The following is a 24630-nucleotide window of genomic DNA, read 5'->3' as shown; positions in this document are numbered from 1 at the left end:
TCCTGCCCCCCCCCCCCTTTAATTTTCTGTCTCTCACCTTTTAGAACAAAGATATTACGGTTAACATTGCAGTTTTAAGCAGCCTAACATGGAAGTAAGTCCAGTTTACTTCCATGTATTTTCAAGTAACTGTTTTAAAGATTGGACTACAGATTTGTTAGACATTTGAGGTGACCACAGGATGGCATGTGGGATGCTTAACTGGAATCTATTAGCATACATAACGTAATAAGTGTTCTCTCTACATGCTTTTTTATAACACTTTAGTCTTTCAACTTGATCCTGTGGTCAGTGCAAGATGGCTGTGTTGCACTGGATCTAAGCTTGTGCGGGCAAGATAGGATGCAGTGCACAGTCAGCAACAACAATGCCTGTTTAACAAAAACAGAAACAAGCACAACAATGATGCCCACAGTGCTTGTAATATCAGCAGAAATGTAGCACCCCCAGTAATCATCGCCTGAGGCTAGACAACACTGCTGGCTTCACTGCCTGTCTCCCCTACCCTCAGCTTCTCTGGGAGGTCATCACTGCATAGGCAGCAATGTCACAGCTGTGTTGCTGGGAATACCCAATCTGTTCCACCACCACTACTGTCAGTTCATACCCTTGGTGAGAGTCCTAAGGATGCAGGAACCAGCTTGCCTTGGTATATCCTAGGATCTGTATTGTTTCCATGGCCCACAGTATTGCCCTAAACTGAGAGAGGCAGTTTCAAATCCTCCAGCCCAAATGCATATCCAGAGGTTATACAAGGCATAGCTAAAATGGAGAAATACCCATACAGTTGAAAATAGTATTCTGTTTCTTGGGATATAAGGAGAATGGGACATATCTGCTTGACTTAGTAGAAGGAAGGAAGCAACTACTGACCTAAGGTAGAGAAATTACCTTAGCAGCAGGTGGGGGGATATGAGTAACTACAGGTATCCACTGTAGCCCCTGCTTATATCACAGCTGTTATGTGCTGTATAAATCTAATCATACATTTGACATCCAGTAAGCAACCATTTTTAAGAGGCACGGAACTAGGTAAGCAGCAGTGGTACTAGAATCCAGAGCTTTCACTCACTGGCTGCTCTCTGATCTCTTAGCCATAGAAGCACATCTTAATTCATAGGATCCCTTCCCACCCCCCGTTTCACATTACCTCTGATCATAGTGTTTTGGATGATTGAGGCCCTATATAGGACCTGTAGTGGTAAGGATTATGATCTGTAAGCCCAAGATTCAGTGGCTGGTGTCTTTGGTAACTGAGGTGAGGTCAAGAAATACAGTGGGGTGGGGTGGCTGTAATCAATCAGAGTAGCCAAGAATTGGCATGGAGAATCATTGGATGGCTAATTCCATAGAGCACTCCTGGTCAGTCCTCTGTCTGGGTCAGCCTAGCAAACTTGAGCCTCTTTCTGTCCACAGTTCATTCTTAACCATTCATTTCTCTGCCTCCTGTCATAGCTGCATGGCCTCCTGCGTCCTGCCACACTTATGGTCATAAAGCATATGCAAAACTGTCTGTGCTTTCCTTTTTCTCACAGCTTTTTGGTAAGAGCTGAATTGTGAGCTGGGACATAGTGCTCCCCAGGGCTGCCTGTTGCACAAGGTTCATACCATAGATCTTTCAGCAAACCACTCCTGTTACTTGCAGATGGGGTGGTAGGAATTACTAGGCACATTCACCCATCCTCTTACTTTACTGTGTAGGGTGATCTGTCCTTGCAGCCGTGATAGTATTTGTTTCCAAAAGAGATGGAGTATGTATGAAAAAGCAAATTAGGCTGGTTTGATGTTCTTAGCTGTGAAGTGCTTATTGCTTATGCCAGAGTTCCCTTTGTGGTACTACAAATGTAACAACAGAAAATTCTGACCCTGTGTGGCATGTTTGGGGTAGAACTGTATTTTTTGTTCCTTCACTTCTACAGTTTATGACCCCTCTCCACAGAGCTGGGATTGTCAGTGGGCATGATCCTATAATTGTGTTCACGTTGTCTGTTGTTCTGAGTATGAATAGGCTGTTCGCTGTGTGAATTGATCCTTTTTTACATACTCATGATTTTACAGAACAGTTTTCTGCTTGGCTGGGACCAGGACTGGTCCTCTGTCATGCTGTAACTTTCTTCAGAGCTACTTCTGTGACACCTTAAGGTCCAGTGGCACCTTAAAGGCTAACAACATTTACTGCAGCATGAACTTTTGTGAATCAGAGCTCACTTCTTCAGATGCAGTGGAAAGAAAGAAAATTGTTTTCCTCATATTTATCCAGAAAATTACAGAAGGGGGAAGGAGAAAAGGGAAGGCGTTGCCAGTCGTTCCAGTCCATGCCATGTATGGTTTCCTCCTGCTTGCACCCCAGTAGGGCTTACAGTGGTGTAGCACCACTTCCAGGCCTCCTGCAACAGCACGTGGGACAAACATCATCTTATCCCTGTAAGCTGCAAAGAGGATAAGAGAACCCTTGAACTGGCAACAGTGTTTGTAGTTCTTGACATACTTCCAGTATTAGGTGGGTTAGAAAACCCAACAGAACACTAGCCTAAATGACGGAACTGCATCCAAAAAGCCAGAGTTAGCTGCCACTGAAGGATTTACCATGGTACTCTGTCTAATAAACTTGCAACATACTAAACATGTTTCTACTGTTACAGATTGATTTTTATGATTTTTTAATATTTTGGGGGAATGTGTTATTGACAATAGCAAGGTACTTTGATATGTTTCACTTTAAATAGTATTAGTAATATATGTGTATAATTCTGGTACAGCTTGCTGTGATGTTCTACAGTGATATGGGGTGGAAAATTTCCACCCCACATATGTAAATATAGTCTGTCTATAGTTGTCTTGGCTATTGTGCTGCTACAGATCCATAATGTTAAATGGGCTAAATGTGCAATATGAAGTGTGCACAAACCATTGTGCTTGTACATAGTACAGGCTTGTATATAGTGTGTTTACCTTCTTCTGCTAACATTATTTAAGTATTTAAATTATATTTGTGCAAGTTTTCTTGGAAAACCCATTACTGGTGTTGTAACTTTGAGATGGTCTGAGATATTCTGAAATAAACTAATACAGATGATTTCTGTTTGGAGAATTAGTGACTTCTTCCATTTTTTCCCTTCTAGCTGAGGAGGAAGCAAATGAAGAAGATGTCTTGGGTGAAGAAACAGAGGTAGGTTATACACAGGTGCAATGTAATTGTTAATGATGTAGTTTATATAATTTCTTAAATAATACCTCTATAGTGATCTATATCACCAGCACTTTGGTAACAAGCTTCATGGTGACCAGTAACATCATGTTTAGATCCACAGGTCTTATTGGAGTCCCCATTGTGTTTGAACTACTCAGTGTTTGGTACAATTTGCTTAAAATGTTTTCTGGTAATACCTAGAATATGTAGTCGCCTGACAAATCTGTGATTAGGAATATTTTTAAAACTGGAGTTAAATAATACTTGTGACTAGGAAACCACAGTAATTGTATCATTTGATACATATAAACCGTATTTTATTGGTGTTTAGTAGTTAGCCATTAATCTCCAATGAATCTTTAGATGGTTTATAGATTCAGCAATACCAAGTGGTAACTGATTATTTTGCCATGTCTCTAATGATACAGTGTAAATGGCTTCTGAATGCTATCTTTTTACAGCATTAATTTAAACTCAAAAGTCATTCACACTCTGTCATTAGACATGGCAAAATTAATTTTTCAGATGACCAGTATTATTGCCTGGAATGCACTACCCATAAAAATGAATAAAGGTTTTGTTTTTAGATGATGCTGTAAAAGATAGCAAATGGGACCATCTGAATTCTGAATTGGCATTGCACTTATTTCATGAATGCTTTAAGGGGAATAGTAATATAATTCTGCACAGAATTAATTCCAGTCTAAAACCCATTGAAATGTAAGGACCTTAGATTTAATTTCACATAAGATTAAGCTGTGTGTATTTTAAGAGTCTGTTTAGCATAAATATTTCATTCTGTTATTGAAGTGACTGTACAATGAAAGTATTCCGAGGATCTCATATTTGGCTTGGATTTGGTGTTCCACATAGTATAAAAATGCATCACAACGAGGACTCAGAATTTCATAACTAGAGTGAGTAGACTGGAACATATATTTTTAATCCAGTTATGAATTTAAGGGATTCTCTATTGAAAAGTGGGTTGATAAGTTATGTTTGTGGCTCATTTTAAAAGAACAGTACAATTTTGCCTATTCTAGTTACTTCCAAAAACTTCAAATTATTCAGATAATCAGAAGTTTGCATAAACATAACTGCCACTTCATGTTGATACAGAGTTTAATGCATTTGATTGCCTACATTAATCCAGGAAGTAAATGTAATGGGATGGGGGAGAAGCATGATAGTATGTGACCCTTCATTCATATTTGTGACTCACTTTGGGCTGCAGCTCAAATATTCACACATCCTGGTCTAGATACAGTTATTAAAAAGGTCTATGACCCCCAGATTAATCACACACAAAAGTTCAGTTGCACGTGCAATCCCTAATGTCAACATAATTACCAAATAGGGCTTCTAAGAGGATTATCAAGAGATCAGAAAGAACTATCATCCAAAAGACCCAGTAATTCTTCAATCTCACTACTCTGGACTAAGCTACACTGAAGTAACCCACAATTTGTATTCCAAAAAGATAGCTTTTGTGGCCTGAACTAAGTATATTAAACGGACTACCATACTTGCTAAATTTGTGTGCTCTACTTCTGCTAGTCTTGAGAAGGAGCAAATACAGGGCACTGAACCTACTCAGCTGTTTATCCCATCTTCTCCTTCTATGCTGCTAAGATTTTATACACAGGTGATCTACATGGTTTCAAAGTGTATCATTGTAGTCATATAAGCTAGAAAGTTGCTTTCTTTAAAATGAAAACCAGGTTCAGAATACTAAAATTCTGTTCCTTGTGTTCTTGCACCAAATGGTTACAGAAGGTTGCCATATTTATAGATTTTTCTAGTCATACCCTGTAACGTTCCAAGTGAGGCTACTGAAAGATGTATTTTCCCCCAGAATTATTTGTTGCATTGGTCTCATGTTGCAAGACTCCATATAATTTCAGTCTATCTTTTCCCCATGAAAAATGGGAAAAATTGATGAGGGGAGGCAATGATGTGAGTTTAGACCTGTTTTCTAGTCAGAAGAGTCCAGTACTGAATGCTGCTAACCATATTTCTGTTATCTGTAAAGTCAGAAGAATACTGTTATTGCTCCTCTGTTAAGGAGGGCAGTGGGATCTGCTGAGTTCTGGGTCTTATTATTATGGGTTGCTCCTAAAACCAGGATTTACATTATTCATTTAGAGTACCTTGCAGTTGGTGATTGACTGTACATTCAGGGTCACAGTCCAACTAAGGACAAGCTATATGTAACAGCAGAAGATCAATGATTAGACATCCTATGGTTTTAAAAATGCTGATATCAGTTACTGACAATTAGGGAACCAAGTCTCAACTATCAGGGTGGGGGAGTTCAGGGTGGTATGGCCGTAGGCCAGGGTGGGGGAGTTATGGCTAGTACCTTACCACATTTCCTGTTGTGGGGGGTCTGCTCTATCATTTTTAAAAAGGGTGGGATAGAGCTTCTATTTCTAAGGTTTAATTTTCGCATAGGTCTGCTAGAATCCATCTCATTGGCCTGTAAAATAGCTTATCAAGCATGGAGCATTAATGGAAAAGATGTGTGAGCTTTGACTGAAATGTACAAAAATAAAAGGACAGTGTAGCCATTGGGCCAGTTTTTCTTACTATAAATATGCAAATGTCTCTTTGAGCCCAGAGCAGTGATTGTAGCATTGGGCTGCTATAACTACAGACACAGTCCCATGCATACTTAATTTCCATTGAACGTGATGAGGCTTACTTCCAAGGCAACATGTAGCACCAGGCTGGTAATCATATCTGTAGTCCAAATTAGCATTTTTTGTGGAGCTTCTGTTCTGCAGGTTTACCTTTCTCTTTTGTGTGATTGTATTGCAGGAAGAAGAACAGAAGCCAGTAGACACTCCTATCAAAGCAGAAGTACCTATGGAGAAATCAGCAGAAGTGTAATTATCATTCATAACCAGAGCAAACTCTTGGTCTAAGATTACCATGTTTGTGTATCTCTGTCTTCTGAATGCTACCTCTGCTCTGAATCTTATGAATATGAGCTAACTTCTTAGATACTGCCCTTGAAGAGGGCAGATCCCAATCTATAGCAATAGGTCAGGGAGGGTGATAATGCAGAGACTATGTTTTGGAGCGTTATCACAAATTGAAATGCTAGAAGGCTGGACTCAGGGTGTTATGTTGTATGACCTTCCTCTAGTGGCAGAATCTTCTTGCAGCACGTTGAGCCTGGTGTGGGAAAAACGCTCTGCTGTTAGCATAATCGAGTCATAGAATAAAACTTTGTCCTCCTAGAAATTAAAATTTAACATGAATCACATGGAATAGGCAAAGCTGCTGGTTCTTTCATTCACAGGAAATCTCTTTTGCAGAGAACAGGTTGGATGCTATTCTTAATGCAAGTTTGTGTGTTTGCTTAATGCAGTTACCACTTTTACCAAATATAGCTGTGTTATTTATGATAATGTGGCCTGACAATTTCAAGGGCTTTGTAAATGCTACACAGTCTTTTAAAAAATTGGTATTCTGCATCAAGGTAACAAATTCTGCACCAGAAAAAAACCTTATTTATGTAGCCTGTATAAATTATAGTACGTGAACTCTCAGATTTTTAAAACTTTCTGCTGCTTCTGCTGGTCCTGGAGAAGGGGTACGGAAGTATGCAAGGCACTTGAAATTCCATGAATTAACACTGGATCTTCTTTTCTACCTCCTTTTCCTGTGTTTTGAGTGGGTATTGCTTGTACTCTCAAGCCTGCTTGCAACTTATAGAACTAGAAGCTCATCTTTTTTTTTTTTTTTTTTTTTTAGAGAAGTGCCATACTTAATCTTAATTAGTGGGACTGCATAATGCAGTTGCATAAGACACATGGCCCTTGATCTCTGTCTTGAAGGTGCTATGTTATACAAGTGTGAAATCTTTATCTTTTTTCCTAAGAAGTTAATATCATCACACTTCCTGCTGTCTCACCACCATATCATCTTTCTCACCATACGCTTTAACTTGGAATCTCAGCTTCACTGCTGATGAGCCTTCCAGAGTCTAAGGAAAACTGTTAGCACCACTTCAGCATTTACAAAGACAAAGCAAAGATACACAGCTTGGTTTGCAGTGTTCATTCTACATCAAGGAACAAGCAAGTTGTAAAAAAAAAAATAGGGCCACCTGTGTCAACGGTATGCTTTAAAGACTGAGAGAAGCAAATTGCCCATTTGTCCTCAATGTCATTCATCAACTGAACATTTAAAGGGGTGTACAGCCTGTTCCTTATCCAGTTATGCAGGCTACTCGCACACTGTAATAACCGGTCAAATAGGGTAAGCAAGCACCTCCCCTAACAGTTGCCCATACAAAGGATCACTTAATACTTCTGGAGGGGAAACATGAATTTAAAATAAAAAAACAGCAAACTGCTCTTTGTGAGCACTTCCATGTAATTGCTCTCCCAGTGGCTTTCAGCATCTTTCTGGCTGATATATAGGGGCTTCTTTGACATAGGAATTTGTGAAATGGCTGGTCTTCCAAAGGGTGAGGCTTTTCAATTCCATAGATATATTTAAAAGTATTTGCAAGCCTTTTCTGTATAGCCCTGTTTGCAGATTTAAGCTCTATGTTTTCTGTTTAATTCAGGGTATTAAAATATCAGGGCTTTTATTAATGTTGCTTTTATACCTAGGAGATAGAATATAACTGAAATAAAATCCAGCTCAACTTCAGATCTTTTTCTGGCTAAAACTTGCAGCTCTGAGCCTTTGTTGAAGTTAGGCTTATAGAACAGCACAACCAGAATGTAGAAAAGCCGAGTGGTTTGCTTTGTGGAATCAAATGCTATTAATACGAGCAGCATTCTGGTTTACTTTACCCTATGTTGTATCTTTCCCAGCAGCTAGGAAATTTGAGCATACCTTCCTTTTTTAGCTATTGTTTGGATAGTCACTGTAAGAGTCTAGTGTGTGCTGAGTGGGTAAAATCTGGCTCCTCTTTAATTTATGTGAACAGAAGGGTATTGGTGAGAAATGTAAATTTGGTGAATTATTGCTTAATTCCTTTAAGCCATCAAACTGACTTAAGTGTGCAAGAGCATTGTATTCTACCCTAATGTTAGTAGCTTTTACATGTATACCAGTAATTTTTGCAGATGATAATGTGCTATGAAAGAGTAAGTACAGCTCCAAACAAATTAATTCTTAGTTCCAGCTATTGTCACATTCACAATACAGTGGAGACAAAAATGTACTTAGGAAGATTATTGCTGTTTTCTGCATGGATATAAGTGAAAATATTAGCTCCTGTTGAATGATGTTAGCAGCAAAACCTACTCCCATTTTCAAAGTCTGCTCTGTATCTGCTACCTGAATGCTAGTAGTTGTAGAGTGTATCTGCTACCTGAATGCTAGTACCTGTAGTAGTTGTATCTGCTACCTGAATGCTAGTAGTTGTAGAGTGTACTCATAGAATAATGTTTACCAAACAAGTACAGAATTAGCCCAAATCCTATTTGATATAGTTAAAGTTTAAATTAGGGAGGGGGTAAGGTTGTGTGAATTTTTGTGCACTGTTTGCTCCTAGGCAGCAGGGGGTGCCCTTTCCCTGCATCACAAACTGCCAGCAGTGCTGCAGGGGTAACAAGTCCCTGGTTCCTGTTCTGAATTGCTTCCTGTGAAAAAGTCATTAAACCATTACTACCTTTCAGGGCATAAAAATGAGAAAACTGTCCAGGAATCCTGAACAAAAGCCGTCCATTTCTCTAAATGGGAGACCTTAATGAGTCAGGCTATGACCCACTGTTTTATGGGAGCTGTTTGGAGGAGGAGGATGCTGTTTCATTTAGCCTGGGAACTTCCGAACTTTGTATCTTCATCCTTTGTTTTCTCTTGCAAGCCTAAAACCCTGTTTTCAGAGCATAAACTTTCAAACACGCCCACTCCATTATATTTTTGTTCAGGCTGTTTATTGGCTCCCACTGCACATTGTTAAAGAAGTGTGTGTTTGAAATGGAGCAAGCGCTGACCTGGCCAAAAGTCAACCATAGCTCTCCTGTGTAGTACAACAGAGCAGCCCTTTTGTGAGTGTGTGGTCATAAAGGAATAAAGAACCTTGGGGGCACACAACACAGGCTTGGTGCTTCTGGTTAAGGCAGACTACTCAGTGTGCAAGCGACAAGAGGTTTTTTCCCCAGTTGTACTGGTGGTGTATGAGTGATTACATCCTGAATACAGCCTCGTTTATGTAAGTGGCACAGGGGCATTCAAATATTTGAATAACTAGAAGTTCAGATAAACCATCCAGTTTACATTGACTTATGGGAGAGGCAGTAAATGTGGACAGTGATAGTTCGGACAACTGAAGTTCTTGGATGTTTCTTGACCAGTAATCTTCATCCTTTGTCAGTGCCCTGTTCTCTTCCCATGCTTTGGAGTTGAATGACATCTGTTTTATTCAGAGTTGAAGATAATTTCATTCCTCACAAAGCTGTGCAGATAATTGAGGATCAGGGAAAGGCTAGAATACAAGAGTCGTCACCATGTAAAAAACCAAGCAAGAAAATAACAAGCTACTCATTTGTTTTCTTGCTTATATATCAATGATGACGCCAGGGTTGGAGTCCAATTTTGGTCAAGACCTTGTCTTTGCCAAGATACCATGCTGCCACCTTAAACATTTGATTTTTTCTCTTGTATCCCATGATCTTTTTGTACTAGAATCCCATGAATGTAAATATTACCTTCCAGAATTCATTGCTACCTTAGACTCGTTTAGGTTCAGCACATACTGTTACTTACTTTCTCTCATCTTTGCTAGCTGAAGACTGCTCATCTTCAGAATAATCAGGTTTCTTGCTGTATTTTTGGATATAAGAACATAAGAGAAGCTAATGTTGGATTAGGCCAATGGCCCATCTAATCCAACACTGTCACACAGTGGCCAAAAATACCAGGTGCCACCAGGAGGTCCAGCAGTGGAGCCAGGACACTAGAAGCCCTCCCCCAAGCACCAAGAATACAGTGCATCATTTGCCCCAGACTGAGAGTTCCTATCTATACCTTGTGGCTAATAGCCACTGATGGACCTCTGCTCCATATGCTTATCTAATTCCCTCTTGAAGCTGTCCATGCTTGTAGCCACCGCCACCTCCTGTGGCAGTGAATTCCATGTGTTAATCACTCTTTGGGTGAAGAAGTACTTCCTTTTATATGTTCTAACCCAACTGCTCAGCAATTTCATTGAGTGCCCACAAGTTCTTGTATTGTGAGAAAGAGAGAAAAGTACTTCTTTCTCTACCTGCTCTATCCCATGCATAATCTTATAAACCTGAATCATGTCACCCCTCAGTCGTCATTTCTCCAGGCTAAAGAGCCCCAAGCATTTTAACCTTTCTTCATAGGGAAAGTGTTCCAACCCTTTTATCATTCGTTGCCCTTTTCTGCACTTTTTCCAATGCTATAATATCCTTTTTGAGGTGTGGTGACCAGAACTGTACACAGTACTCCAAATGAGGTCGCACCATCGATTTATACAGGGGCATTATGATACTGGCTGATTTGTTTTCAAGTGATCTTAACAAGTAGCATAAATTGTACAAGTTTTCTTTTGATGGTACCAGGGCAAGAGCTGGATGACAAGCCAGATGAAATTCTCAGAACTTGTACTTGTTCAGGATCAATTGCTTCCTGCAGGTGTTGCAGGCAGCAAATAATCCTACTTGGCTACAGATGGAACATGGAAGCACCACAAACTTTATCTATTGAAGGGAGAAAACACACCCAGTGTTTATCCCTTATAGCGCTGCTCTGACCATTAAAACATGTATTGCTTGAATGTGCATAATTTTTAAACATTGCAATCAAAGTCTGAAAAACTGGTAAGCTATATCAGATGGAAATGTTGAGCAAAAATTGTGTGTGGCTCTGATCCGCTTCATTTGCCTTTTTTAGGGGTGCAGAAAAGAAAGTGGTGAAAATTACTTCAGAAATTCCACAGATGGAGGTAAGCTTTCTTGATAATTTAATCCTTCATTTTAACCTGTAGGCTTCAACATTTAAATGTCTGGCCCTTCCATATTCTTAGCATGTAGCCGAGGCTTAGGCAGCATTTCATGTTTTTGACTTAATTTTCCAGTCTCTTGTTGGTTGGTTGGTTGGCCTTGCATTGCCAGTTCGCCACTTGGTTTTAATTTGAATATTCTAGTTGTGGATTTGGTTATATCACATGAGCCTTGATCTCGTACCCTTTCTGTCTGCTCTGTGACCTCTGTTAACATAGTTCCCTGTGCAACACATCATTCATTTCTCCAACTCTGCAGTCAGTAGATGAATGTGGCTTGTGGTGTCTTTGTGTGAAAGGACTTTTTTGCACAAGTTATGAGCTGTTGTGTTCTGTATAGCTTTAAGTTTGTCTTTCCTGCAAAGGAGTGAAAGGAGCTGGTGAGTTATAGGGAAACTTGGCACACTCCCCCCCCCACACACACACCGTTGCTTGGCTTTCTATAATCCTTCATTTCCATCTTTGCATAACTAGTGAACCTAATGTGAAAACACAGTCTGTCTCCCTGCTGTTAAACTGCCACCTCTAAAACATAAACTGACCACAGCTAGGGATGGCTGATGTCACAAATTACAGATGATTACTTCAGTGGGGCAAATCACCAGAAACAATAAATAGAAAAATTATCTGAAATGGAGCTGGTGATGGAATGACGTCTTCCAAACTTTGTGGGAAGCCTTCATCAACAGATCATTAATTTTTTTTACTATGTTCTCTTTCTTTTCCTGCTTTCAGATTACAGTTCTGCCAAGCTCCATTCACACTAAAAACTGTTGATGTTTTGTGAACCTCTATAATCACAGAATGTAAATACTTTTCAGTTGATGTATGAAGGCACCTGATGTATAATGACATTCCCAGAACTCCAGGGTTTTATTCCCAGTTCGTCATTGATGATACTACACTTGAACTGCCTAAGGGTCACATGAGGTGCAATTAGGTTACCTCCTGAGGTCAAATTTGCCTGCAGGAAATCATATTTTTCTATCCAGGAAGAAAACTTGACTCTTCTAGTCAAAATAAATTATGTAGAGTGAACAAGTTTACTACTTGCCAGAATTAGTGGTAGGCTGAGTTCATGAGTTAACATGTTTGTGAGTGCCAGGGGTTATTAGTATGCTGTTTAATAGACTGTTTTCATTTGTTAATCAAATATCCTGTAACCTTCAGAAGGAATTCTAAACAAAGGATTAGCCATTAGGAGTTATCTGTCTTCACGGAAACATTTTATTTCTCTGCTTTCTACATGTTTCATTCTGTTATCTGTTTGCTCCTGATGGCACTGGTATTTCTGGCCACTGTGTGATACAGAGTGTTGGACTGGATGGGCTTTTGGCCTGATCCAACATTGGCATCTCTTATGTTCTTATGTTCTTATGCTAGAAGGAGGTAATTTCTGAATGTCTTTCCTTTATGCCAAAAGCAAATGTAGCTTGAATCATGTATTTCATGCAAAATTACTGAATGAAATATGCAGCCATTTTCATGAAACTCTGTACAAGCACATGTTCTTGGGTTCATGCCAATGTCCTGCAGAACAATTTCCGTTTTTATTTTAAAGAGAATTTAAAAAAAAAAATTCTGTTCTCCCTGTATCCAAATCAGCTATGAGCAGTTTGAGCTGACACTTGTTTCCTGTAGCTATGAAGGAAAGCTAGTTGTTCACTTCATAGTTATTCCAGGGCTGCTGCTCCTGTACCTTCTAGCCAGAGGCTGTCCTTGGATGAAATTTACTTTTTCTGCTGCTTTCAGATTTTATTATGCTAATTTTATAAGAAACTACAGTTTTCTTCATATCACCAAGTTAATTTATAGTTGCTGACAAGTTTTCTCCCATACTAAATGCTAGGCAACTCAGTCTTCAAAATACAGTGCTGGGGCAGTCTCATAGAATCATAGAGTTGGAAGGGGCCATACAGACCATCTAGTCTAACCTCCTGCCCAATGCAGGACCAGCCTACAGCATCTCTGACAAATATTCGTCCAGTCTCTTCTTGAAAGCTATCAGTGAAGGGGAGCTAACCACCTCTAGGCAGCTGATTCCACCTTTAAACCCCCAAGAGCACTTCGGTCAGGGACCCAGAACCGTCTGGTGATCCCAGGCCCCCGAGAGGTAAAGCTTGCTGCTACAAGGGCTAGATCTTTCTCAGTGGCGGTCCCTACCTGGTGGAACGAACTCCCGGAGGAGATCAGGGCCCTGCGGGACCTTATGCAGTTCCGCAGGGCCTGCAAGATGGAGCTCTTCCGCTAGGCTTTCGCGTAGGGGCCGCCACTGCCACCACCACCAATGGTGGCAATACCATCGAATTTATCGGGAATTGCCCTTGGTAGCCCAGCCATAAACTATGTGGCGATGAGAACATGGGACTGGCACGAACCATCTACTGGACAGTGGTACCCCAATGGGGCTGTTGGAAGATACCATCATAACCACTCAACACCATCTGATACTGGAAGCACTTTATAGTTGTTAGTAGTGTTATTATTTATGATTTTATCGTTTTATTGGATTTTATGTATGGGCTTTTGCCCCTTGTAAGCCGCCCTGAGCCCGCTTGCGGGGAGGGCGGGGTAAAAATGTCTAAATAAAATAAACTACTCTGACCATGAAAAAGTTTTTCCTAATATCCAGCCGATACCTTTCTGCATGTAATTTAAACCCGTTGCTTCAGGTCCTATCCTCTGCTGCTCCTTGCCCTCCTCCAAATGACAGCCTTACAAATATTTAAAGAGAGCAATCATGTCCCCCCTCAATCTCTTCTCCAAACTAAACATTCCCAAGTTCCTTAGCCTTTCCTCGTAGGGCTCAGTCTCCAAACCCTTGATTAACCTCATCGCTCTCTTCTGCACCCTCTCGATTTTGTCCACATCCTTTTTGAAGTGAAGCCTCCAGAACTGTCTCCAGTCTCATTGAGGAAAGAGTAGAAAGTGCTTTATTAAGGACCTAAAGGATAATAAATGACATCTTGGATCAACCTTTGGACCCATCTAGTTGAGTTGCCCCTATCTGATGTAAAACAGCTATAAATGTTCCCTTCATTCTAGGAAAGTTAACCTCTTCCCAAAAGGTCTTCCTAATAGGCCAGATTTGCCCATAGTAATTGGGACTTGAGATGGGGTACTAGTGCTACATATTTTGGCTGATGAATATGCTGAAATTGGAACAGTACAGTCGTTGTTAGAAACAAGTTACGTGTTATATACTTGCAGGGGCATTTGGTCACACTGTTCTGCCTCCAATCTCTCGCTCTTGCTCTTACATTTTTGGTAGTTTAGAGGACAAATTAATGACTGACTCGTTATTTGTATACAAAGGTGTGGTGGATGACAAAAGCCACAGGAGATCTGGGATAGGGAGAGTAGATTTTTGTCAGCATGTCGTAATCGCCGTTAAGATACTTATTTATAGGGCTAATATAAAGTCATGGCCATTCAGAAAAGTTAGGGCAGAAGCATCCATTAAAGAGGACTAGTGACTCTTGTCGTGAAAATAAGAGAAGTGCCAAATCAAGAATCCTATTTGGATAATACAACTTACAGTTCAGAAAGAACTGAATAACTTACGGTACCATCCTAAGCAGATTTATATGCTTCTAAGTCCTTTGAAGTCAGAGGGCTTAGAAGGTGTGCTGATTCTCTGTAGCGCTTGCATCAAATTTGTGTTCATTGATATCTTTGTTTCTTACGATAGAAAATGCAGAAACGGGCAGAGAGATTCAATGTTCCCGTGAGTTTGGAGAGTAAGAAGGCTGCAAGAGCAGCTCGGTAAGTCTGATTGTGATATTGTCACTCTTTGCTGCTTCCATCTACTGCTTAGCATCCATGGGATGTACTGATGGAAGTTTTGTTAAGCTATTTTAAGTAGGTGATGTAGCTTCATTGGAGGATCTGGGGAAGTACAGTTATGAGTAACAGCACAGGGACTCTGTTGCTTTGTGAAGATTTGAACAGGAAGTAGTAGTATAATGTCCTATTCCAGTTAGGAGTCAATCCCTCCTTCACATGCCAAAATCAGTACAAAATTGCATATCAAAATTGAGAATTTAGTCCCTCTTATAGCCAGCAGACATTACCATCCTTAAATTGAATACATTGTTTACTTAAATGTTGATGTTATTAGAAGAGAAGAAAATATTGGATTTATACCCCGCCCTTCACTCGGAGTCTCAGGGTGGCTTACAAACTCCTTTCCCTTCCCCTCCCCACAACAGGCACCCTGTGGGGTAGGTGGGGCCGAAAGAGCTCTTTTGAGCTCTGCTCTTTCGAGAACTGCTCTTTCAAGAACAGCTCTGACAAAACTATGGCTTTCCCAAGGTCATCCAGCAGCTGCAAGTGGAGGATTGGGGAATCAAACCCGGTTCTCCCAGATTACAATGCGCGCAGTTAACCACTACACCGAACTGTTATTTTTCTCTGTATTACTTCTGCTGGTATCCATGAGAGTACCACAGATGGTAGTGAAGAGAGTAAAAAAGTAAAAAGAAAATATGTAATCCAGAAAGCTGTCTCTAGCCTATGTATACAGCTATGATATGTAATTCCATTTCATCATCTGATGAAGTGTGCATGCACACGAAAGCTCACACCTTGAATAAAACTCTGTTGGTCTTAAAGGTACCATTGGACTCTAACTTTGTTCTCTAGCCATCGCATTCCATGGTTGTCATACTGTTAAGTATTTTGAGCCTCATGAAATCTGAATTGTCATTACCAAAGGTGGAAGGCAAATAATTTACCACAAGGAAGAATAGCCCAGAATATACTTTATTGGAGTACTTGTGGCGTCTTAACAGTTGTATCATAGCAATTGTATTGTAGCAAAACAAACTGTATTACTTGCTAATCTGATCCAATGACCACCAGCTATTCCCTGGGTGTTTAGAAGGGTTATTCAGAATTTATAAATTGTCATCAATATGTTTTATGCTTTTTATTATGGACTAGAATCTAAACTTTGGAATCTGTAGCTGAATCTTCACTTTTCTCCACAGGTTTGGTATACCTACAGTTTCCGCTAAAGGTATGTAAATGTCAAGCAGAGTTCCTTTGAAACAACTGTTTGGGATCTTTTCAAACTTTTGCCCTTTTATTCCCAATTACCTTGGGAAATGGAGGCAAAGAATGAAAAAAGGTGCCTTTATGAACTTTTGGGTGCTGTCAGCAATGTCTGTGTTCTCAGTGTGGCTATTCATTGAAAGTCTTGAGAATTGGCATTATTAATTGGCAGTGGGAGAATCACTCCTAGAAAATTTAATTTACCTGGTACATTTTTAGTCTGTTTGCAACATTCCCTTGATGCAAGTAAGTATAATCTCATTCTGAAGATGAGGTGGGAAAACCAGAATCTGTAAATCAGGTTTTCTGTTCTCTGAACCCCTGGAAATCAAAGCACGTAACATTACCTTAAAAGTGGTAGAGTCTTATGGTCTGAGATGAGCCAGAACAAGAAACAACTGCTGTACATTAGTGAGCCAAACTGACCATTGGGGCAAACTATGAAAAAAATAATCACACCAAGACAAGACTGCATTTAACAATTAGCCTACCCCTATGATATGATTATGTATGCTTGGAGATTTCCCTCCAAATGGAAATACTAGATGCAATGTTGCCACAAATATGCAGTATATATACATGCTGTCTGAAGATAGTTAGACTGTTTTGCTGCAGGTCACATGCATGACCCCAGTGGAGTGACTGGCAGAGGTTGCTCTTTCAGCGGTGCAATTTTTAAGGTTTGCATACAGATGGCCTTCATTTAACAATATTTTCATGAACTGTACTATTAAAACCGATCAGACTGACTTGTTGAATCTTTGTGGCAGCAAGTTACAAGGCTTCTCTCACTTCTCCTCTTGGATTTGGAGGAAAAGGAGTTAGGGATTGATTCCACGGTCATGAAAATAAATACTTTTGTAACCAAACATGAGAATACATTTGCCTTCCTACTTCTCATTTTTTGTATTCTGTAAATTTCACATGGAACAGAAGTGGCAGGATGAGTCTGACTTTTTTTATCTCCTGCATAAGTGATCTGAAGAAGTTTCGCTTGTTTCAGGTATAATTTAAAATGTTGGGTTTTTTGTTTTAATTTCAGGTCTAGCTGCAGAAAGTAAGACTACAGTAAGTAGTTTTGTTCTCAATTATTGTATTTGACTTTCAAAATAACTTTAAATCAGAAAGACCGTTATGATAAATTCCTTTCCCACGAAAATGAAATTGATAGACCATAGCTATTGAATGGTTATCTCAAAATTGGTGTTAAATATAGTGACAGGATACTTTTAAAATATTTTTTGTTGTGTTGTACTTTCTCTTTTTACTTGTGCTTCCTTTGATGCATGAGAGAATATCCAACTAGATTCATCATGCATGGTCATTGTCCTTTTTACTCCATTACTTAAAATGATATGTTTATTGCCTTAGGAAGTATTCATAATAATCAATATTCCTGCTAGTGACCATGTCAAAGCTACAGATTCAGTAGTTCTAGTGCAAAGGAAGTAGACTGAACTAGAAATCTTAACTATCTTGATTTCTCTCTCCTCTTTGCTCCCCATATTCAATCTGCCACAAAATCATGTTGCTTCTTCCTCTGTGATACTGCAAAATTCCACCTTTTTTTTCCTACCCCCACCCCCAGCCTCAACAGTGGATCATATTCTTGTTTCCTGCCTTGACTCCTGCAACTTTCTAGCCTTTCCTTGTCACATCTAAGTTGTTCCACTTCTCATTGTTTGGACTTCATGATGCCCCTTCTCAGACTACGCTGTGGAATGTTGTTGTACAGTCGATACCATGTTTGAAATAGTTCAAAAGAAGCTGGGGGAAAGTGGAAATTAAAGTAACTCTTGACCAAATCAGAACTGTGTCAATATATGAGCATTCTGTTTGTACAACAGGTTTGCCCCCTGCTAGAAGGGGCTCCCAGTTTTTGCAGTTGTTCTTGGAGGGAGGGGGGGGGATTATTGAAGAGGAGTGAAAATGTTTGCCTCCTTCAAGGTGATAACTGCCACTTTAGGCCATCTGCAGTGCTGTGATCCTCTGCCTTCCTGGGCAAGCAATAGTGGAAGGATGAGGCACCTAATATTGTCGCAAAATGCTGGTCTTAACAGTGGCTGTGGCAGCGCTAGAGATGTAAAATTTCCGGAAATTTTGAAGCTCGGAAAAAAACATGGGTTTTTCCCGGGTTTTTTTCGGGGGGAAACGGAAATTTTTGGAAAATTTGAAAAAAATGCTACATTAGCATTTCTTTTGTCTTTTCTAGATTGAAAGTCATTCTGTTACTTTAGGAACATAAAATATGACTATGGACATTTTTACTTGGCATGAAATTATCACAACTAGCATATTAAAAATATAGTGTATCCAAACAATTATTACAAACAGAATACCCAGCCACATGCAAAAACAAAACTGAAACTTTTTTACTTTCTTCTGACAATCGCACCTCCTAAAGGAAGAAATGCATCTTGTTCTTGCATTGGAGAGTTCAGTTTGTAACCTAGGACTTGCTTGTCCTCAGTGCACAGAAATTAGATCAATCAGATACCATATATATATATTTTAGAAATGATTTGGAAAATATTTGAACACCTTGTCTTAAAATATTTTATTCATCATGTTAAAATAAAACGTTCTATAATCAATTTCTTTTCTTTTCTTTTTTCAATTTTTCCAATTTTTCGGAAAAAAACAAAAAAGGCTTCAGGAAAAAAACGGGGAAAAAACGTTTTTCCCCCGAATTTTTCCGGTTTTTTTCCGGGCCTTCACATCTCTAGGCAGCGCATACGAGAGGAGGGGGGATCCACAGAGACTGGCAGTTTGTCATGGGAGGAGGGAGGGTTGCATTGTATATTAAATTTGCAGTGCAAATTGTCTGTTGTGGCCACTTGGAAAGAGGCAAATTAAATTTGCAGTGCAAATTGTCTGTTGTGGCCACTTAGAAGCATTTCATAGTGTGATGCCCAGCAAGTTCCCTCCTTCTCACTACTTCCTTAATGTTTTAGTCTTATCATGTTGTGTCTTAACAACTAGCCTGTTGTCAGGCAGAAAGGTAGCATATAACTAATTAAATAATCTGGAAGGTGATTTCTAGGGAAGTGCTGCTATTTTAGAGGACTTCATATGTCCCTTAAAGTCACCTTTTGCTGGGGTGGGGGGAAGCAAGCCCTGTGAAAATTTGGTTCTACCCTAAACTAAATGCTGCTTAATCCCAGACATAATTATACAGCTTACTCATGCTTCAAAAACAGAATGAACTTTGGTGGAAATGTTTTCTTCCGTCTAATACTTGAGTTTCTTTTGTTGTGTTAATTAGCTTGCAGAATTGGTTGGTATGTACAATATCTGCTATAATAGAAATACAAACTAGGTGATTTAAAAATACATTAAATCTGGTTTATTGGAAGCAACGTACTAGCTGGGTTTGAATTAACAAATATGGTAGTTTCATTTGTATACTGACTGATGAACATCAAAATTAAGGAAATAGTCTTTGTGCTCTGAGGTCTGTTAAAACAAATAGTAGAAATCCCCTCTTAAAAGTAGTGTGAAGAATTTTTTAAAACTGTGCCTTTGGATGCCATCATTTGGTTCTCCTTCAGCTCTGATTGGTGGGAAGAAGCAGTCTTGACAGTTCAGTGAAGGGAGAACCTTTTTCCAGGGTTATAGCAAAGTCATCCAAACAAATACTCTATTTCAGGTGTCATAATTTTCTTTGCCAGAAATAAAGGTTTTGTTTAGGTTTCCTTAATTGAATACAAGTGGAATTTGTATTAAACTGCTTCCTATGACTTTTGTAGGTAAATATAGACAAATTAAAGGAAAGGGCTCAGAGATTTGGCTTGAATGTCTCCACAATCTCCAAAAAGGTAAGGTTTCAGGGCAAGTGCTACTATGGCAAATGAGTAGACATTGGAGGAATTGTTGCAAATATACCAAATAATATTACCTTTCTTTTTGTTTTCGCTTAATTGTTTTGATGAAAAATTTCGGTAGGTTGTCGATGCAGTGCAATCCTGTGCATGTTTACCCAGAAGAAAGACCCACCACTGTATTCAGTGGAGCTTGCGCCAAGATAAGTATGCACAGGCTTGCATTAATAACCTCTGACTCTATGTCCTATATAGAGCTGAACAGTTTGTGTCAGGAGGTCAGATAATGGTTTGAACATGTGACTGTGGAATTGTGCTTTAAGACAGGTTCTTGACTCTCTTTCATCTGTACTTTGATAATATTCCTTTGGGCAGGTCTCTTCAGAATGGGAAAAATAGAAAAATCAAACCCTAAGTAACTTGGCTTCAGAGATATGAGGTGGTAGATATGTGCTTGGGTTGTTCCAATTCCATGAGAAGGCTGCCAGTAATTATGCTCTTCCATGCACAATTTCCTTATCTGTAGAAAACTGAAATTGAGAAATAGTGGGCTAGGTTTGTTTAAAATTGAATTCTTGGGTTTTGGGTTTTTTTTGGAAGAGTTGTGTGATTTACCACCTGAAGTGTTACAGCCTAGGTTCATTTGCCGCCTCAGTGAGAATTCGGCCCCAGTGGGGCATGGTCTTGGGTTGGTTATACGTCCATTAATGCCTGAACACAAGCATCTCTGAAAGGAGTAAACACCATGCTGTTGGTGGCTGGGGAAAAGGGAGCGGACAGATTTCTCAAGCAGAGCTTGTTGGAGCAGGTGACGTTTGGTATAAGCTTTCCTGTAGAAATGTTCTGCAAAGGAATAACAATAGTGTGAGAGAAGAGTAAAAACAGTGCAGCTCACTCTGAAAATTGTCAGTGGGCTTTAACTATTACTTCCTATGGGTAGCTGAAAAGTTCAATCCTGACAGATATGAGTTTAGCATGGAGGAAGAAAAATGCTATCTGTTCATTGTTTCAGACTTGAGAATGTTCTTGAAAAAGTCTGCGGAGGAGGAAGAAGGCTGTCATCTTGCCTTCACCCTTGGAAAATAAACTATTCCATCCCTCATGGGGTTTGCACATTGAACACTTAATGCATTCGGTTCTGCAGTAAGGCACTGAACCTGGCATCAGGGAGTTCAGCCATGTAGAAAATAACTGGACGTGGAGGCCACATTTCTCCCCACTCACTGCTCTTGGGTGGGGAGGGGAGAGAGTGAAATCATGCAAGTGCATTAAAGCTGGAATATGTGGAGAGGCAGGTCAGGGTGAGAGGCTGCTCAAACATCATTAACCCTGTCACTAGGAGTACACATTTTTCAGGAAGAATATATGCTTTGTCAGCTTTTATGGCCAAGGTTCCTTTGAGTAGAATTGTATGGATGAAGCTTAATATGAATTCTAAGCTCTCGTTAAGGCCTTTCCTTAACTATCCTTGCCCAATATTTGACAAAAATATAAGAGTTATAACTGCTAAGTGTTATGTAACTTAGATGCTCTTAGAAAATGAATGTGGTCTAGTTTCATTAGTGAATTGATCCCCATGGTACACATGGCGAAAATACCAATAGGGGAATGACTTGCCCAAGGTCAGAAATTGATTTGCTAAGATTTCTAGACCTATCTGAATTCTTTGAATACTAGCTTATGCATCTTTGTTGGGTTTTCTGTTTGCTTGTATATACCAAGCAAGGTGACCGACAACAAAATTAGCCATTATAGTGATTTGTCTTGAGGATTTCCCCCCTCCTGTTAGGAAGTAGAGTTTCCCTCTGTGAACAGCACACTTGAATTCTATTGAGGAATATTATTGGTTGCTTCAATTAGCCTCTAGTATTGTGTTGCCCACCTGGGTGTTCTTTATAGCTTTTCATTACAGAATAGCCTGGTTACATGTGTCTTTGCAGGTTTTCACACCATGCATTACAGCAAAAACTTTACAATAAGCCATTGTCTCTGTGGAGCCACATTTTATTTTCTATTCAAATTGGTTTTGAAGGGGGGGAGCAGAATATAGCTAAAGGCCATTTTAAACCTGGTGGGATTAGGGGAACAAGGCCAGGTCTGAGCGGGTGGCTCTCCAGTTAATCTGTAGCTTTGAAACTAATGCCAGTGTAGAATATATTAAGCTAAATATTTTTTCCTACAGATAACAAAGGTCCTGGTACATACAGTTGAATAGAGGTTGCAATTGTCACTATCTCATAGAAGAGACGTGTCAGGTGCTCACTGGTGGTTGTTGTTGTTGTTTTTCAGTCCAGAGCCATCAAATTAATTTTTAAAATAAATCAAGGAAGCATTTTTCTCTCCAGAACTAATCACACGACCCTCCCCTGTGTTCTCATGGGAGGCCTCCTTTTAAAATTTACCCTCTGACCTGAGGCTGCTGTCCCTTGATTTTTGCAAGTTACACTTAAACTGCTCTCTTCCCTTGTAAATTTCCCCTCTGTAGCAGCTGCTCCCTGTACCACTCTGAATCCCTGGCTTCCCAGTGGGAGAGCTGATAGCTGCAGGCTTCAGTCCTGCAAAAGGGGTTGCCTGCATCGTAACGCAAAAGCATGTTCTCTGAGGGTTTGCTTTTCTCTTTATGCATAAAACAGCCTCCTAGATATCCTGCAGAGAGAGTATTGCCACAAAATAGAAGCTTGGGGGCTCTTTGGAGAGCCCTTGGGTTAGCATAAATGCTGCTTTCTCCTTTCTGCATTGCATTATCTGGTGCCATTCCCAGTCAGAACAAATGACTAAAATAATTTGTGTTTCACATCATCTAATGTGAGGGTCTTGAACTGTTTTACAAGTAGCTAATTAACCTGCAGTCTGTCAGAGGTTGGAGCTGGGGAGGTGAAATACCAGCATTTCAAAGTCCTGCTGCAAATGGAGATAGGACTGCAGGGATCTGAGTCCAGATATCTTAGCATCAGCTTCTTCCAGTTATCAAATGTGGGTTTTGAGCTGAAAAGGAAACAAAGGAACTTTGAATCCAAGTCCCCTGCTTGAACCCAGAAGGTTAGTGCTGGGCAATCGAGCAGGGGTTTATTTACAAATGCAGTAATACCCAAATTCGTCAAAAAGTGGCCCCATGGAATGATGATGTGTCACCACTGAATAAGCAAAAAGAGGCCAGCTGCAGAAGATACTGCATTTGTGCTCTTCTACCTTGAAAAGATGGATAAACCAAGCCTCTCTTCTGTTTTACCAATAAATCACAAAGCAAGCTTCATGTGACTTGCATTGCCTTTTCCCCCAGATTCTGTTTACGAATATTGAGATTTTTCTCTAAGACTGGTACAATGAAATCAGCAGTTTCATTAGTCTTGGAAAGTACTGTTTCAATACCCAATTCTTTATTTTTATCTTTTGCACACAAAAGTAATTTACGCTGACTGGTAAAATTAAAGTGAAAGTTGGTCAAAGTTCTTAATACTGGTTTAATTCTCTTTGACAAAGTCTTGGTAAGAGAGCAGAAGAGAGCTGTTATGCTTTATTATTTAAGATAAGCTTGGGAAACTTAGTTTTTCACAACAGTTGTGTGATTTTTGGAAAGCAAGTATAGTAGAAAGTTGTGCATATATACAAACTACATGAGAGAATACAGTTGGATTAATTGTTCAGTTTCCAGCAAGTTTAGAGAAGCATGCTGAGGAAGGATTCTTTTCCTGGCTAATTCTTTTCCCTGTAATATTTCCAAATACCCCCCACCAGTTGCCAGATGGAAAAATATTCACCATTTAAAAGCAGGAAAAGAGATAATGCTTTTATTCGTAAGGCTATAAAAGATCTGAAGGCCATCTAAACTAACTTCTGTTCTGATGAACGTCTCAAAGTATTAACTCACATCTGTACTGTGGGTCACCACCCTTCTCGACAAATAGATTAATCTGTATTTTTCAGTATGCTGTAGAACCTAAACAGAGAGCTGGGGAAAGAAAGGTGCCTCTTTCCAAAGTAGCTGGTAACATTTTCATTTACTGTTTGTTATATCCCACTTTCTCCTTAGAAAGCTCTGATAGTGCAATCCTAAGCACAGTTACACCTTTCTAAGTCTACACTGAAGTCAGTGGGTAGAACTCAGCCAAGGACCTCAATATGATATGTGTGAGTCTTCCAGGGGTCTCTCAGCCATACTTTAGCACTGTGATTTCTTAGGGTGCTTCCACCCCAGATCACCTAGAGCTAGCAGTGAAGCAAGCGATGCCTACACAGGATATTAGAAAGTCGCCAGGGTCACATTTTTAGAGACAAATTCTTCCATTCTGAGCTCACATATGGCCTTGAGTTAGATCCTTTTGTTGTCAAACTAAAACAGAAGATTGTTCTTTAAAAGCAGTTGGTTCTTTTTTTCGTGTCTAGGCCATCTTTGAACATAGACCCATACTGACTTTGAGATCCGGAAGCTTTCTGAATGATGGAAAAGATTTATATTATACTACACTAATATTCACAGTATAAGCAGGCTAGATTTTCTATATGTGAGCATTATTCTGGGGTATTCTTGAGGGAGGAGAGATTCTCTGCTCAGTCTCTGTGCTTGGCTA

General features: G+C 39.7%; 1 protein-coding gene across 5 annotated transcripts in view; it reads left to right on the top strand.

The window, feature by feature from the left end:
• SARNP (SAP domain containing ribonucleoprotein) overlaps positions 1 to 24630 on the top strand; it is a 145047-nt gene that overhangs the window by 6206 nt on the left and 114211 nt on the right. For 4 of the 5 annotated variants that reach the window (XR_001482353.1, XR_001482354.1, XM_015405908.1 and 1 more), the window contains exons 3-9: positions 3123 to 3169; positions 6011 to 6078; positions 11078 to 11129; positions 14878 to 14951; positions 16178 to 16206; positions 17284 to 17309; positions 19991 to 20059. Coding sequence is in view for 3 of the 5 variants with exons in the window: in XM_015405908.1 (XP_015261394.1) it covers positions 3123 to 3169; positions 6011 to 6078; positions 11078 to 11129; positions 14878 to 14951; positions 16178 to 16206; positions 17284 to 17309; positions 19991 to 20059 (365 nt within the window). In the remaining 2 variants the exon portion in view is untranslated. The remainder of the gene's footprint in view (positions 1 to 3122; positions 3170 to 6010; positions 6079 to 11077; positions 11130 to 14877; positions 14952 to 16177; positions 16207 to 17283; positions 17310 to 19990; positions 20060 to 24630) is intronic. The other variant, XM_015405909.1, reaches the window with a different exon arrangement.

Source organism: Gekko japonicus, unplaced genomic scaffold (genome assembly GCF_001447785.1).
Source record: "Gekko japonicus isolate JY-2015 unplaced genomic scaffold, Gekko_japonicus_V1.1 scaffold246, whole genome shotgun sequence".
Classification (NCBI taxonomy): Eukaryota; Metazoa; Chordata; class Lepidosauria; order Squamata; family Gekkonidae; genus Gekko; species Gekko japonicus.
Note: the sequence above shows the minus strand (reverse complement) of the source record. Positions and strands in the feature narration are given on the sequence as shown.